At 33.4% G+C, this 18,517-nt stretch overlaps 2 protein-coding genes across 3 annotated transcripts in view; one reads left to right on the top strand and one right to left on the bottom strand.

The window, feature by feature from the left end:
• Positions 1 to 18,517, bottom strand: part of LOC132065573 (3-methyl-2-oxobutanoate hydroxymethyltransferase 1, mitochondrial-like) — a 61,231-nt gene that overhangs the window by 5,392 nt on the left and 37,322 nt on the right. The gene's annotated exons all lie outside the window — the stretch shown is intronic.
• On the top strand, positions 6,427 to 10,352 carry LOC132065572 (probable amidase At4g34880). The gene is made up of 5 exons (XM_059459015.1): positions 6,427 to 6,989; positions 7,724 to 7,938; positions 8,862 to 9,089; positions 9,185 to 9,380; positions 9,809 to 10,352. Exons 1-5 carry the CDS (start codon positions 6,459 to 6,461, stop codon positions 10,166 to 10,168), a joined length of 1,530 nt encoding a protein of 509 aa, XP_059314998.1. The 5' UTR covers positions 6,427 to 6,458; the 3' UTR covers positions 10,169 to 10,352.

Below are 18,517 nucleotides of genomic sequence, written 5' to 3'. Positions count from 1 at the left end.
ACAAAAAAGAATCTAAAATAGACCTGGCTCAGCGCTTCTCATATAGATAGCCCAATGGCATATTTATGTAAGTTTCCCAAATGCGAATTGCGCTTCTTTTGGGGATGTCTTTTAACTTTTGCCCTCAAATTGGTGTCCTTAATTTTTGCCCTTCGGCAAAAATTCGCCCAGGTTTCCGGGTTCAAATCCCCGCGTACCAAAAAATTTTAAAAAATTCATAGGCGGAGTTTAATTTCACCGCCTATCTCTACAGACTTTGCCTTGAGACATATATATATATATATATATATATATATATATATATATATATATATATATATATATATATATATATATATATATATAACTTTTAAGGTAAGCTTTTAGTTATCCTTAAGAAAAAGTTCCGCCTTATGGAGCATACTTTTAGTTATGCCTTAACTAAAAATGTGTCCCATAAGACATAACTAAAAGAGTAAGGCGGAACTTTTCCTTAAAGCATAACTAAAAGTTTGCGCTTATAAGCGCAAAGCCTATATCTTACGGAAAAGTTCCTTTAGAAAAGATACTTTTTGGTTAACTAAAAGTACCGCCCATAGACATAACTAAACTATGCCTTAAGGAAAAGTTCTTCCTTATGGGGTAGACTTTTAGTTATCTTTGGATCTGGCATAACTTTAGTTTTTCCTTAAAGCGTGTATGCCGGGGGTTCGAAATTATTTTTTTATTTTATGTCTGAGCGGGGGTTCGAACCCAGAACCTCAGGTATTCCCCCACCTTTCTAAGTGAAGAGCAAAACTTAAAGACTATAAATATGAGGGGCAAAATTTAAAAACCACCCCAAAAGAAGGACAATCCGCACAAAAAAATGAATATAATTAGACAAAAATGGCTGGTCATTTGCACTTATGTTTGTGTTGGTCTTTAATGTTTGCCCCTCATAATAAATAATTTTTTTGCGAGACATAAATTTATATTTTCGCATCATAATATCCCACGAGTTATGCCCCACGATCTTAAAGAAATTATATATCTATAAAGGATCCATCTGAAAAACAGTAAAGGGACTGTTTACAAGTGATTTATTATTGCTCAAGTACCTCATTTTTCTATAATGGGTATTTCCTTGTTTATTATTAAGATTGAATCAAGATTTGTGCTAGGAAAAGTAACCAACAACATCTATTGCATTAAACTGGAAATGTGACTGTTGAATATTCAACTTCTTATCTTAGCACTTAGCATGTAGACTTACCAATTATGATAATTGCAATTAATCAAATCTTCCAGGTTGGTGTTTGAATCTTATCCCCGCCTAATGAGTGGAATATTCTTCACCGGAATAGAAGACAGGTCCAAACTAAACCTGTTAACCGGTTTGAACCGGTAACCGGTTAACAAACCGGCCGATTTCCGATTAAAAAACTGGAACCGGCCACCGGTTAAAAACCCGAAACCAGACCGGTCCGGTTCAAACACGTCCAAAACCTCTTCTTTTTTTTTTTGTTTTTTTTTTGTATAGTATATATATATATATATATATATATATATATATATATATATTATAGTATTTATTAGTATATTGTAGGTATATTTACATATGTTATATAAGTTTATAGGTAAAGTTTATATATTCTTGTTAACGGCTAGCCAATGACAGAGTCAACGATACGGCATATATATATATATATATATATATATTAAGTTATATGCTTAAGTTATACTACATATACATAAAATATAGTAAGAATATACTTATATATATCAATATACTTAGGTTATATAACATATATATATATATATATATATATATATATATATGTTTAAGTTATATGCTTAAGTTATACTACATATACCTAAAATATAGTAAGAATATACTTATATATATCAATATACTTAGGTTATGTAACTTACATATATTTATATATGTTATATAAGTTTATAGGTAAAGTTTATATATTCTTCGACTAACAAACACAACGTGTATATATATATATATATATATATAAGATATACGTGTATATATATATATATATATATATATTAAGTTATATGCTTAAGTTATACTACATATACATAAAATATAGTAAGAATATACTTATATATATATATATTAATATACTTATATATATATATATATATATATATATATATATATATATATATATATATATATATATATATATATATATATATATATATATATATATGTTTAAGTTATATATATATATATATATATATATATATATATATATATTATAACTTAAGTTATTTATACCTTAATTATATATCTCTAAGTTTATAAATATATATATATATATATATATATATATATATATATATATATAAGTTATATGTATACTATATATTATAAGTATATTCTTAGTATATTTTAGTTATTTTTCAAGTATATAACTTTCTAGTTTTTAATTTAAGTAGATGTATATTGTAAGTATATTCTTAGTATATTTTAGGTATATTCCTAACTTAATATAAGTAAAAATATGAACACAAGTAAATAGAATAAAGCTCAATGAGCCATATATTTTATTCATTCTTGGATAACATTTATTTGCAAGTTGTAGTTTTTTTTTAACTTGCAAATAATACATGAGTTGCAAAGAAATAGTAGAATAATAAAATCACTAATTCTCAATCATTTGGTTAATTTCCCCCATATCATATTCGGCCATGGAGATATCTATAAAGTCTTCCATTTGGTCCGGTCCACTTGCTATCAAATCTTCAATCTCTTCCTTTTCGCCTTTCTCCGCTTCTAAGTTTTGATTGCGTCGCTCCGATCTAATTCAATCGCGAATGCACACTAGTACTTGCAAGCTAAAGCCGGATAATGAGTGTCTATGGTCTCCAATTTGTTGTTTTCCTTAGCTAAATGCACTCTCTGAAGCCACGGTTGATACTTGAACCGTAAGGATATCTCGAGCCATTCTTGAGAGTATCAGATGACTTGCCTTGTATTTCTTCCACTATGCTAAGACGTCCAACTCATCTAGTTCCTTGATATCCACATTTGGCTGCATCAAATAGAAGTTATATTCATCAAAGTTTGCACTACAAGATGGAGTTGGCTGTGAATGTAAACTTTTAAATGCGACAAAACCGACAAGCCCTTTTTGCTACTTTGAGAAGTAGTAGGGCGTGGAGCAACGAGTGTGGCATGTTCTTCCAAATTAGAATAATGAGTAAAAATTTTTCTAAACTCGTCATCAATAGCGAGTTCGACTTCAGCTAAAGATGGTTGAACTCCCTCTTCAATTTCTAAAAATGTATAAATTTGACCAACCAATGCTTTAGTATAAGACACTTTTAAACAAAGATTTAAAAGAGAACTCAATATAAATAAAGTTGGGATGAAAAAAAAATACTTCTTAAATTTGATTATCATATCAAAAATAGCCACTTGATAACTGGGTTTATATTTATATTCTTGTAAAGCTCTAGCTATTTTCGCTAAGTAGGCTAAAATTCCAGTTACCATGGGATAAAATTGTTTAGAAAAAATAAGAGTTGCATTATAAAAATTTTCTAAGAGTTCAACACATTCCTTAACATCTTCCCAATGCGTAAAATTTAACCAATCATCATTATTAATATTATATTTGTTGTGAACTTGTTGTATGGGAATCCTATACTCATATGCTTGTTGTAGCATAATGTAAGTGTAGTTCCACCTAGTCTCAATTTCTACTTGAATTTTCCTAGGTCTAAGGTTATTTTCCACACAAGCATTCTTAAAATCTCTAAGTCTTCCCTTATTAGCATTACAAAAAAGAAACGCAACCGCATCTCTAACTTTTTGAATAGAATCGTCAAAACACACAGACCATCTTTAACAATTAAGTTTAAAATGTGACAACTACATCTCACATGAAAAATATTTTTTAGCGGAGGTTTTAATTCTCTTTTTAAAAGACCAATCGCCTTTGTATTATTAGAAGCATTATCTAAAGCAATACAAAGTGTTTTTCTATAAATGTTAAAAAAATCTCATAATAGTAGACATTGAATCCGCTACAATTTTTCCATCGTGACGACCTTTTCCTTCATCATATAAAAAAGATATAATTCTTTTTTGCATAACCCAATTGTCATCAACCCAACGACATATAATAGCAAAAAAATCTAACTTGTTAAAACTAAGACCCAAATCGGCGGTAAAGAAACATTACAATTTAAAGAATTAAATACATGGCGCAAATAAAATCTATATTTTTTATACAAATCTATAACATCCGCCTACAAGTACTTCTAGGACTACCCTCAAATAGCGGATTATAACAACGTTGAATGTAAGTAACAAACCCCGAGCCGAAGGACGGGAAAATGGTAAACAATCATAAGCTACCATTTTAGCTATTTCTACACGCTCTTTTTTCTTATCATACTTAAAATTTTTACCGGTTCGTGGGTCTATCATCATTTGAATACCCCCCACATTTGAACCCGTTTGCTCTCCCCAAACGTCCATATGTTTCTTTCTCATATGACCATTTAGTGTACCCGTTCCACCATCCTTACTAGTTTTTTGCCTAAAAGCAAATACTTGTCCACATGGGTACATTTAGCGTGTTGGCTTTCCCTATCCTTAGTCATAAATTTCCAAATTTTAGCGGTTGGCTTACGAGTTCTAGGCGGTTTGTCTTGTGTATGTGATTGTGCAGGACATGTATCTCCTATGGGATTTTCGGTGGCTTGTGTTTCATCATCATCATCATTAACATCATCAATTTCATTAAAAGTGTCGGTATAATGTTGTTGCATTGCCTCATGACCTAAAAGTGGATTATTTCCACCAACATCAATACCTAAATTAGGTGTTTCTTCCACAAATGTTTCCTCGTTAACCCGCCCCTAACAATACCACTACTACCGGCACCTCGTCTAAATCTCTTCGTCATTATTAAATAGAATTAATTTAAATCACACTCAAATAAATCACAAAAAATAAATTGCAACAAATTAAATTGCTAGAATTAAATTGCGAAAAATAAAGATAAGATGGAACGAAGGTACCAAATTCTTGGGACTAATTTCCAACAAAGTGAAGGCGGCTAGAATTGCAAATCCACCAAAGCTACTTCGGATTGTTGCAAATCACCAACTCCACCAATAATATTATAATTGCAAAATTAATAATTGAAACTATAATAAGACTTTATAATATTTATTTGAGAGAAATTTAAAGTGGCTAATTGTTGCAAAGTAACTATAATTGAGAGATTGAGATTGAGAGAAAGAGAAGAGTGAATTGGTGTGGATTAAAATGGAAATGGAGAGGGGTTTATATAGGGGTGGGGGATGGGTTAAAGTGTTAAAAAAAAAGTTTGGGGGTTGGGGGAGGGGGGCAAAAAATGAGTTTGGGACCGTTTGGCAACGGCCATTTTTGCAAATGGACCGTTGCCCAACAATCCAAATTAGCACTATTTCAAGCCCCAATGGCTAGAATTAATTTTTTTTTTTTAATCGACCGGTTTAACCGGTTTAATCGGTTCCGGTTCCAAAAAAATTGAAATCGGACCGGTATATAATAAACGGTTAACCGGTTCCGGTTCCGGTTTTACCGGTCCGGTTACCGGTTAGAACCGGTTAACTCGAACCGGTTGACGGGTTTAGTCCAAACTCATTTATAAAATGAGATTAGTGTTCTGTGTTGTAGTAATAAAATAACAAAAGTGTTGAACAGCTAAAAGAGACGGAATATGCTTTTGATTTTTTATTTGTCATGTGCAACACATTCTTGTCCTAAAAGAGGACATTAAAAAAAGTTTGATAGTGATTAGTGGACCAACAAAGGCGTTTGGACTTTCTAGGAAAGTAGTGGTCTTCCTTCGACATCTATAACATCTTGTTTCCCATCAGTCAATGCTCCTCATAAACTATATTTTGATTCATATTATATGTCTTTTACTATTTTCGCACTCTTTAAAAATAACATTTAATAGCTTTACTCATAAGAGTATTTGTCTAAACCAACCTTTATCATTCCCTTAAACATCTCACTTAATTAACGCTCCACTTATTGGAGCGTTGTGGGTAAATTTGGAATAAGAAAAAAAAAAAGTAAATGACTTCTTATTTTCTAAAACGTCTAATACTTGGAACTAATGTAGTTGTCAAAATGACTAATATTTAGGATCAGAAGGAGTATATCCCCTTGAGCCTAGGGTCTACTAGAAATTTTTCTTATGTCAAGGGTTGAGACTCAACAATTCATGTATAACCAAAAAAAATTGTTTTTATCCTAATTGCCCAATACAATTTTCTGACGAAGAGGATTCAATTTAACTTCATTGGCCCCTTTTAGCTCTTTGTTGATCCGCTTGTCAAAATGACTAATATTTGGGACCTCAAGGAGTATAACTTTATGGGCAGCTCTAAACATGTTATATTTACCTTATGTGCCTAATATAAAATCAGCTACACACTAAGCATATACCTTCATAACTTTGACCCAAAAAATGTCAATTCTTTCCATTCTCCTCATTTTTCTGTGCATCATAATGTCCAACTTCAGTGTCAATACTGAGGCAAAAACATTCTCATTCAAAGAAACAACTATTGATGATATTCATATAGCTTTCAAGCAAAACAGACTGACTTCTAGACAACTTGTTGAGTTTTATCTAAGTGAAATTCAAAGAGCTAATCCAATTCTAAAAGGAATCATAGAAGTGAATCCAGATGCACTCTTTCTTGCAGATAAAGCTGATCAAGAACGAAAAGAGAAAATGCGCAGATCAATATCTCTTTCCAGGCTACATGGTATCCCAATTCTTGTCAAGGACAACATTGCAACAAAAGATAAGCTTAACACAACAGCAGGATCATTAGCACTTGTTGGATCCATTGTGCCACAAGATGCTGGTGTGGTCAAGAAGTTGAGGAAAGCTGGTGCTATTATACTTGGCAAGGCAACTATGACTGAATGGGCTGCTTTCAGATCTTGGTACTTGCCTAGTGGTTGGAATGGTAGACTTGGCCAAGCTCTGGTAAGTCATTATTGATTTGTCAGAGGTGGTAAATGTGCGAGTTGGGTCAAATTTGGGCGAGTCAAATGCGTCTAATGAATAAACATGTCATCATGAGCCAAATAACGGGTCATAAACTAGTCCGCGTAACATGACCTAATTAACTTTCTTCTCCTTTTTTATTTTGATTTTTTGAAAAAGAAATATATGAAGACTATTTTTTCCCCTTAAATTGTTAGTTAAGTTGTTGCAAAAATGAGGATTCATATAGCCGACTGCAATTTGTTTGGGATTGAGGCGTAGTTGTTGTATTAGTTAAGTTTTTGCAAATTAAACTTGAATAAATTCTGATCTTCAAATTTGACTATGATGAAACCTGTTTGGGTTTGGGTTCTATTTTGACCTGCTGGGGTTACACTATTTTGATCCAGTAGTTTGATGGATTGTTTCAGAGTTCAACCACTTAGGTCAAGTCAACAAAATGTATCATGACTCAACTTGTTAAACTTGGATAGATTAAGCAGGTTAGCAAAAAAAAGATTGATTTTGCCACCTCTATGACTAGTTCTTAAAAGTAGTAACATGAGCAGCGAGGATTCATATAGCCCACCTTAACTTGTTTGGGATAGAGGAATAGTTGTTATCGTTATTGTGTGATTCGTTAAATGCAAAAAGATAAGAATGAAACAGGAACAAAGATTCAAAGTAGTATACAATTTGACTAAAAAGAGTTTAATATTTTGGTGTTTTTACAGAATCCTTATGTAGCAAGTGCTGATCCATCAGGATCAAGCACTGGTTCTGCAACATCAGTAGCAGCAAACATGGCAGCAATAGCACTGGGAACAGAAACAGCAGGCTCCATTCTATCTCCATCTAGTGCTAATTCAGTTGTTGGAATCAAACCAACTGTTGGCCTCACAAGCAGGGCAGGTGTTATCCCAATATCACATAGGCAAGATACTGTCGGGTGCGTAAATCTTCTGAATGTTTTTCTCCCTAGTAGTACTCGCGTCCAGTATATATGTGTCATAGTTTGACTCTGGAAGTATTTTAAGAAAGAAAGGAAAGCCCAAGTATTAATTATAACATGACCTTGACTAACAACTATAGATTGGTTGATAGCCATAGTGTTGATAGCTAAAGCAGTAAACCGGATACGTACTATAGGCCTAGCAGCTAGGAAGATGTATAACGAACAAGAGTTGTTGAAACCAGCATAGATCAATCGGCTAAAATAACCATGAGCGGCTACAATATTATAAGTTTCTTCCTCTTGACATAATATGTAACCTTCATTAAGATATTCATTTCTATGGTTGGCTTTTGAAACTTGTGGTGTTAAACATGTAATAATATTTGTGTGGCTAGAAAAGCTTATTAAGGGAAAAAAAGGAAGTTTAGAGTTAACTCCCAAATGTAGAAACATGTCTTTCTTTTTGGAACAGATTAATATGGAAATAGTGTCACATAAACCGGAACAGAGGGAGTAACTCTATTTTCTCTTTGCGAAACTATTTAATGCCATATTTTCAAACAAGTAGTGAAAATTTGACTGCACAAAATGGGATACTTGTTTTTAGTACTAGATCCTGAATTTAGGCATTGTAGGTTCTGAATTAAGAGAGTGAGTTGTGCAACATACGTCTGCTTATACTTGTTTTTCACACATATCTATAAGGTTAGTCTCTGAAGCTCTATATTCTGACAAATTTCGCGAACCAGCAGTTGGGGCCTTTAATCTTTGGGGATCTAAAACTAAGGCTTTACCACTGAGCCGGCGCTGATTATAGATGCAAAGATGCAAAGAACTCGATAACAAAGATGAATGTAAAAGCCATTGAAAATGTTTTCACACAATGTTTTTTTCTTTTGTTCTTTTGCATAGAACAGGCCAATCTGCAGGACAGTAACTGATGCTGTCGAGGTTCTTGATGCCATCGTTGGCTTAGATCAAGATGACTTGCCAGCAACTAAAAAGGCTTCTGCTTACATTCCACATGGAGGGTACCGGCAATTTCTTAAGGCTGATGGGCTCAAATACAAAAGACTGGGAATTTCAAAGAACCTTTTTGGTTTCAATGATATCAAAGTTTACCAACACCATTATAACACCTTAAGGTAATCTTTTTGTTTGCACCTGCATTTCTATAGTTTAATTTTACTTAGTATCCTAACAGAGATGAACTATTTTTCTGAAATAAAACTATTTGAAGGCAAAAAGGAGCAGTGTTAGTTGACAACCTGGAAGTATCTAACGTTGACTTGGTCAAAGATGCTATTTTTGTTGCTCAAAACATAGCACTTCTTGCTGAATTCAAGATGGACCTAAATGCATATCTGAAAAAGTTAGTCCACACTCGCGTCCAATCATTGGCTGATGTTATAGCCTTCAACAAGATTTCAGCTTCGGTAAGTTGAGATCAGTTATACGGATCCTCATAACCATTCTCTCATATTCAGGCCAAAGTCATTCCAATACTATTTGTTCATAGATAATTGGTAAATAATATGTTCATATGGGTTTGCAGTACATTATTGAAGGAACTAAAAGCTTTCACTTGTTAATTGAAATTAGCTGAACTACGTATATCACTAGAAGTAGAACCGAAAATTTGTTTTCATTCTTTTTAGTGATATTTACACAAATAGCTGGCCAGATTCACTGTTTACTGTTACTTGCCAGTATACATAGATTATATACTGATTATACATGGTTATACACATATTATACATGGATTATACATATATTATAATCCACTGGCTATATTTAGTTTAAGAGGTTGGGTGGGCAGCTATTTAAGTTAGTTTTCCTTCTTTCTTTTTATATATCATTGCAGGAAAAAGTCAAAGAATATGGTCAAGATGTGATGTTGGAAGCTGAGAAGACGAATGGAATAGGGAAATTGGAAAGGGAGGCATTGAGGAACATAACAAAAGCATGCAAATACGGGTTCGAGAAGATGATGAAAGATAATAAGTTAGATGCGTGGATGTCACCTGGTGCGGACATTGCTAGTCTTATTGCTATCGGAGGTTATCCAGGGATCAATGTACCTGCTGGTTATGATAAAAGTGGAGTTCCGTTCGGGATTTCATTCGTAGGACTAAAGGGTTCTGAGCCAACACTCATTGAGATTGCATATGGCTTTGAAAAAGCAACTCGTTTCAGGAAGCCCCCTCCTTCACATCCTCGATAGGAATCACATATATTCCATTCAATCTAGAATGTGTCCACATTCAATATGATGTGTTAATTATTAAGTATAAAAATTCCAAAACAAAATGTTGTCAGACGAAAATAATCATATAGTAACGTCGATGAACTTTTTATATCTTCGAACCACAAAAGTTAATGTCTAGCAAGATTCATACCTTCGAGAATTATTATGTTATCCACCTTCTCTTAATCCGTCAAAAACACTAGTTGTCTGATGGAAATGTGATTCTTCTATCGTGCTGACAACACATGTTCCTGATGCTCATGTAGTTAGTAACTTGTCACAATTTCTTATTTTACTGAATGTTATGCCTAAAGAAATTCTTGTTTAGCCTCTATCATGGCATAACAGTTAGTCATGGGTACCGAAGAAGCAACGTCACTCGATCATTATCAAATTGACTGCAAGCTTTTTTTGTCCGTAAAAATCCCACCAGAGTGCCTTCTACTTCTAATAGGCCATGAACTAGATCAGAATCATTCTCAACGAGTTCAAACTTTGATCGTTAGATTTAAAGGAATAATCCAAGATTTGTGCTAGGAAAAGTAAGCACGAACATCTATTGCATTAAAGTGGAAATTCGACCGTTGAATATTCATTTTCTTATCTTAGCAAGTAACGTGTAATATGATAATTCACAAGGAGAATAGACTTACAAATAATGAAAGTGTTGAATAACAAAAAAAAAAAAAAAAAAAAAAAAAAAAAAAAAAAAAAAAAAGAAAAAGGAATCTGCTTTTGAATTGTTTGTCATGTGCAACACATTCTTATCCTGAAAAACATTATTAGAAGTTTGATAGTGGACCAGCAAATGCATTTGGCTATTTTTGGGGAAGTAGTGGTTGTTCTTTGACATCTATAATATCTTCTTTTCCAATTGACTAAAAAAATCACAAAACACTCCATGCTACTACATATTATATTTGATTCATATTTTATGTCTTTTACGATTTTTGCACACCCTTTAACAAAGACATTTAATCGCTTTACTCGTAAGAGTATTTTGTCTAAACAAACTCTTATCTCTCCCTACGTCTTGCTTGATTAACACTCCATTAATTAGAATAGTAAAAGTTAAACTTGGAAGGAAAAAAAGTAAATAACTTACTTATTTTTTAAACGTCAAGTGTTTGGAACAAATTTACTTTTTATAAAATGACTAGTATTTGGTACTGGAAAGAGTATATCTATGCGGGTATTGTATCCATTTCACGTGTCTAATATAAAATTAGTTTGTTAAACCGACTAATATTTCGAACAGGAAGGAGTATATCTTTATGGGCAGCTCTAAACACGTACCCACTTTTCTATAAACTAGTTATCGAACAAGTGTGTTGCACGTGTATACCATAATAATCGATATAAACTTTTTAAAATAATACAAATAATGTTAATACAAGTGTCCAATAAGTAGCGCACAAATTAGGAAGAGAAAAGTCGAAGTTCAATCTGATGAATGGTGAGCCTATTTCAGGGGAGAAAGAAGCTAAGTGTTTATTTAGTAATACCATTTTCTATTACTTTGATCACTATTATACACAGACTCAGTCGACGAATTTGAATGACCTCTTCTTATTTAGTTCTTCCATATCAAATTGTCACGACTCAACCGGAGGGCCGTGACGGGGACCTAGAGCTAGCCCACCGGGCACCTCTCGTCATACTTCCATAATCATATCTAGGTGAGCCACATGGCTAACTCGCAATTCCTATGCATCAATAATACAAGTCTTATCGGGCAAGGACACTTTTATATCAACGCCATCAAATATGCCCATTTACATATACACAAGCCGACGAGGCTAACAAAATGATATACACAATACGAGCCAACAAGGCTAAGAAACATCTAGCTATACACAACTGTCTACGAGCCTCTAAGATGAGTATATAACATCATATATACGGGACAGGGCCCTGCCATGCCCATATGTATATACACAATAGAATAGCACTAACAGCTGCAGCTGTGAATGAAATGGAGCTCCTCTAAGCAGTCTCTGGATAAGCAGCCTAAGGATCAAATCTATCTCCCTGTCCACCTGCGGGCATGACACAACGTCCACAAACAAAAGGACGTCAGTACGAATAATGTACTGAGTGTGTAAGGCATAATTAATACATAACAAAGATATGAATGATAACATTAGATAGAAAAGCCATGAGGTAGGAGGGCCATTTATACTTCTAGTGATGTTCATCATATTTACTTACCCTTTCTCTAACGAAAACCTTCCATTCCATACACATACATATATAGTAGTAATATACCCGACCATAGAGGTTCGGTGTCTCACATACCCCACCATGACAAGGCTCAATGTTATACATACCCGGCCCTACCAAGGCTCAGTGTTATCCGTACCCAACTGCAGTGGTGCGCGCGCAATAGATATCATATCCGGGCACATAAGCTCGGTGTTGCATACGTATATATATATATATATATATATATATATATATATATATATATATATATATATATATATATATATATATATATATATATATATATATATATATATATATATATATATCCATGACCTTTTGTGAGTCTAGGAATAAAATCATCATGGAAGATATTATGGATTTCACATGAAGGGATACATACATACACTTTGACCGGGGTGTGGCGACACCCCGCGGGCCGAGTGAACCAACTATGATATCTAAACAATGTAACGTGAATCATAGGCCGACGAGGCCGCTGAATAACAATTGTAAGAAGTATATCATGACAACCTGCAAGCACAAAAGGCTTAACAACACATATATGCATAACTAGGGCCGACAAGGCCACAACCAAGAAAAGACAACTAGTCGGAAGGCGGCAAGGCCAAACACGATACTCTGTACACCGATGACACCAAGCCTCTAAGAGCACTAATATGCATCAGCGGGTCGGGACAGTGGCCCCGACGTACCCATAGCCATACTCTCTCTTTCTTTCTCTCTCTCTCTCTCTCTCTCTCTATATATATATATATATATATATATATATATGCATACATCTATTTAATGACTGCGACCAGCAACTCGGAGAATGGAGTGCGAACATCCCTATTTGAACTTTGGTATCCTGCGAGAAAGGTACAACAAACCATCTACCGTGCACAGCGAGCATGATCGCGAGCGCACAAAATGCGTCAGTATGAAAGATGTACCCAGTATGTAAGGTAGTAAGCATAAACATAAATAAGCGTAAGAGATACAGATAACGTGGGAAAAGATGTAGAGACAACCTGAAACTACGAACGAGGCCACCGAGGGCGACCATAATCATGACATAAATGTAAATGCGTGCCGTAAAATCATTCCTCTTTGTGGAGGCATATATCATATCATATAACAATAATAAATCCCTCTGTGGGGTGAGTTCATCATCATAACATCATCTCTGCCCAACTGATCAGTGGCAATGCATAGCTATGTGCCTACCCGGCCGCCTACAGGATGGCTCGGTAAAGAAAGAAATATATCTAGGTGCACAGCTACGTGCCTACCCGGCTGCCTACAACATGGCACGGTAAAGAAAGAAACATGTTTAGGTGCACATATAAGTGCCTACCCGGCCGACTATAGCGCGGCTCGGTAATGAAAGTAAATACATATATATAAGTGCAATGCAAGACTGACCTCAGAAGAGACATCATAGAAAGAGTCGGAGTGACCTGTCGTCGTTACCCTCCGATTTTTCATTATTGTCGCTACATTCTTTAGCTTTCAATCAAGAAGACCACAAATGTAAAGAATATGAAATATACTTGATACGGATTACACGTGAGGTAAAGATCAACTCAAATGATTGGAAATACAACTGCCTCAACTTTGACGTGAAGAGTACCATAATGAACATCATTCTTCAATTGACAAACAATAGATATGAACTGTGGGAAAGTATTCCACTCTAAGCTATTCATGAGAAGAGATGATCTTAACTATTTCGGAATGTGGTTGATACAAGTTACGAAATAACGTTTCGATGAAAGCTCATTTGAATTCTAGTCATGCCAAAAAGAGAGAAATATACATACCTCGTCGATTGGAGTTATACATATTTCCATAAGCCTCGAACATTTTATAACTGACTTCCTACAAGATACGAATAATTCGAGATCAACTTTGAGCATATAGCCAATAAAAATCTTCATTTAGGCATTTTATCGAGCAATTCGTAGGCATGAGTTTGTAAGCTCTTTTGTAGTGTAGCTTCTTGTAAAACACTACTAAAAACCTACTTTTATACTCCTACTTACTACCATGATTCAATCCATACCATCATAACTCCAAACAATACAACAAACCCAACACAAATAGCTCAACAATTTAGCCATGTCCATGGAAGCTTCAAATTTTAACCACAACTTATTCATATGGGATTTTCCCTCCATTTTCTTAGGTTTAAACCAACTGTTGGCCTTTTCTTGTTTTTTGAGTCTTTTGTAGAGAAGATATTGAATATATTGGTTATATATACACACACAAAATAAAAATTGAGAAGAGACTTTTCTTGAGATGCTTAAGAGGTTGTTTTCTTTCAATTGAGATATACCTTAACTTATTTTCATGCCTTTCTTTTGTCTATAGACCCTTTTCTTTTGGTTATATATCGAGTTTTCTTCTTGAATAGGTAACCAAATATGGCATTTTTATATATATATATATATATATATATATATATATATATATATATATATATATATATATATATATATATATATATATATATATATATATATAAAATATATATATATATATATATAAAAGGATTTGAAATTAAAATACGTCATAACTATTTGATAAATGATGTAAATATAGTTTTTCCTGGATAATTGTACTTTTGGTTATTCAATTATTGATAAATTCAATTTAAATCACTTTACTACTTAAATTGTGATGGAAACTTCATAAGCTCTTTGCTTAGAAAAATCATGAAATTTATGATTTATTTTTGAGAACTTGTGGTTTATCTAATTCTACATTTACTTATGGGGTGCATTTACCTATTGAAGAGTTTTTCTATTATTTTTCTTATTTTGATTGGTGTAATTCCCTTATTGAAGATGTTATTTTACTTGTGCAAATTCATTTTCTAATATAAATAAGGGATGCAAGTCCGTTGGTGAAAATGTTGATTTTACTTCTGTTGTTAATGGGTGTGATTTCTTGTTTAAGATGCTAATTATATTCGTTTCTTAATTTTTGAGATATAATTTTCATATTTGCAAATAAAAAAAACCTATTAAGTTGACCCGAATAAACTAAAAAGAGATGGATCCAATCCAAATACACGTTCCTAACAAGATGTCAATTGAAGAAAATTGTAGCATGTTATACCCCATTTAGACCGGGTCAAATTAGGTACAACATATTGAAGATTCCTATTTTATTTTATTTTAGGAGTCGCCACCTAATTGATTTTAAGGTGAATTAGGGCACCTAATTATTAACTAAGGTAAAGCTAACTAAACCTCCATTAATAGTCTGCTTAATTTTCAACTCTAGGTAAAGGTTCTAATTATCCTAAAGGGAAGGGGTTAGGCATCCTCTAGGATCCGTTAATTAAGGTTTATCGGCCAAACTTAGGTTAATTAATTAAGGTTAAATAAGGTACCTAAATTTTAAGAAAATGGCTTATAATATTACTAAGGTTTTAAAGAAAAATATAATACCGTTGTTTAAAATAAGATTTTAAAAAAATGCTAAGGCGTTAAATAAAAATGCCATTTTAAAACAAGACTTGCACAAAAAGGCTTTAAATAAGATTCAAATAAAAATGCCATTTTAAAATAAGATTTAAAAATATGCTAAGGCTTTAAATAATATTGCTAAACTTTAAATAATGTTATTTTGAAAATGAGACTTGCAAAATAAATGATTTGCATATAAATAGAAGCTTTCGAGAGAAGATCTAGCCAATTTAACTTTAGGATAAAATTACATTATATGAGTATAGGGGTGTAGAAAATCTAGACTTATTTTATAAATAGAATGCAAAATATGATGAGTTTTCTTTTCTTTTTTACTAATTTATTTAACGGTGCTTCGGCTAAAATATGTATAATTGGATGAATCTTGAAAACAATGTTTATAAAATATACCTAAGTTTATATTTGCGTATTAGTGACGTTTTGAAATGTATATGATAGTAGGAATAAAATATGATTCCCTTTACTTGAAATATATAGTCATGCTATTTTGCAAATCCATTATTCCAAATAAAATAAATGCTAGGTATTACAAATAGTTTTCACGTGAAAAGAAGAAAGTAAACTTATAGAATTAATTGTTAGTCTTCCTTAAATTAACTACCCATTATTAAAACTAAACCCCACTAATTCATTTATCTAAACTGAGAAAACAAAACAAACAAAAAGTTAGTTGCATAATTAAAATACACAAAATAAATGAGGAGTAGAAAATATAGGTGGGCTCGATTTTCGGCAAAATTTTCTTTGTTGGGCTTTGCCAATAGTAATCTTCTTTACATGCTTTGCCCCGTTATGGGCTTTGGCCCGAATTTTTTTTTCATTACGGGGCGACCGATAGAAGTGTTTCGTTGGGCACACACATCGAATGCGAAAGGAGACGAGTCCTTCGGACTCGCACGCGGTGGTCATACATAAAAAATGAAAAGGAAAAGGAAAAGGATTAGTATATAATCAAAGAATAAGATCAAACATACAAAATGTAAACTCAAAGTAGATCAGTAGTAGCAAAAAAAAAAAAAAAAAAACAACTCAACGGGTCATTTGGGCAATGCCCCATGCAGTAAGTATTTAGCAAAGCAGTGGGTTTTATTCCGGGACATTAAGCTCGAAAAAAATGTCATGGAACAAACTTATCAATGTAGGATCTGTTTCTTTAAAACTCAATAGCACCAAAAGTGTAGTACCAAACCCATGCTGTAACAGCAAGCAACAACAAAGGACAAACACAACAAAAATGGAAATAAAACAGCAATATATGAGGGTCTCTTGAGCATAACAGTGGCTCAAACAATAAGCATAGCGGCGCTGCTTTCCTTCTTTTTCAACGAACGACGACCTCAGTTCGAGACAACCGTTAATTGAGTGTTACCATTTGAATGTAAAAGCTGGATAGACATTTAGAGCATTTGATACAAAAAGAGCAGGTATTTTGGTTGTTGGAAAACATTTTTTAGCTAAGTAGGAGGGTGGTAACCTTGCTACTCGACGTGCAATCTCCTAGGAAGCAAGTTTATACTTTGTTTTAAAGGACAAACTTGGATAGTTTAAGTGCTCAATTAACCAATAACAAACCTTTCCAAACAGGGCCATAAACTAGCGATGCATTTAGCAAATGAATTTAAATCTCAGTCGCACTCAGGCATATTTACAGCCACCAGGAGAGGAAAACCAGTTAACGTTTGATGTAGGAAGTTCTTCAGCTAGTTCCCAGTTAACCTCTTAAAATAACACAGCCAACAGAGTCAAGTAAAAGCCAACACTTGGAACAAATCTACTCCTGAAGTAAGACCAAATCTTCCAAATAATTTTAACCAAACTCTAATAATATACAGAATGTTGGGGCACTACTCACGGTATCAAACAGGGAAGTAGTTAACCTATTTCTAGCAAGAAGAAACCTAGTCTTTAGGACCAATACCTATTTTAGTATAGTTTCTTATATACACTAGCAGGGGGAATAAAATACCAACCAAACAGTCTCTTTAAATCAATTTTGGTATTAAAACAACTAGCCAAACGCTTTCATGTTTGTTTGACAATGGACCCTTACCAATTCTATTTTTTGTGTACAGAGATTCTGTTTAAGCATGTAGCAAACCAGAACAGACTTTACCAATAACAAACTTGTTTGAATCCATTTGCAGGCCAACACAGGGATGTTCGTTGATATCTCGTTAAGCTAGGGTAAACCATCCAATTCACTCCAGATTATTGACCCCATTTGATAGCCAAGCTAATTCTTTTCCCCTTTTTTAAAAATATATCTTTAAATCTAAGGGAACTTAGACAGTATAACCATAGCCAAAGATGGTATTAATGCTAAATGACCTACGCAGACGAGTTCGGTGTACTTAAGATAGACAGGATATATTTAAGTTAAAAGCTGCAAACTAAGCTAAAACTTATTTTTGCCATTCTTAAAGGTCATCAGCAGTAAACTTAGCGAACTAAACCGAGCGGGCAAATCGAATAATACGTGACGAGGATATTGAACCATACGAAATATTAACCACATGAATCAATCGGTAAATGAAACACTAGTCATACTAACTAGATTTCTATGATTCAAACAACGAGGAATACACATATACTATAGACCTACCATTGACGGATAATT

The sequence above is a fragment of the Lycium ferocissimum genome, chromosome 7 (genome assembly GCF_029784015.1).
Source record: "Lycium ferocissimum isolate CSIRO_LF1 chromosome 7, AGI_CSIRO_Lferr_CH_V1, whole genome shotgun sequence".
NCBI lineage: Eukaryota > Viridiplantae > Streptophyta > Magnoliopsida > Solanales > Solanaceae > Lycium > Lycium ferocissimum.
Note: the sequence above shows the minus strand (reverse complement) of the source record. Positions and strands in the feature narration are given on the sequence as shown.

Bases quoted from the DNA above. Each gene is read 5' to 3' on its own strand.
- LOC132065572 (XM_059459015.1), top strand. From the start codon at position 6,459: ATGTCAATTCTTTCCATTCTCCTCATTTTTCTGTGCATCATAATGTCC. The intron at 6,990-7,723 runs GTAAGTCATTAT...GTGTTTTTACAG, and splicing joins GTAGACTTGGCCAAGCTCTG to AATCCTTATGTAGCAAGTGC. The intron at 7,939-8,861 runs GTGCGTAAATCT...TGCATAGAACAG, and splicing joins CATAGGCAAGATACTGTCGG to GCCAATCTGCAGGACAGTAA.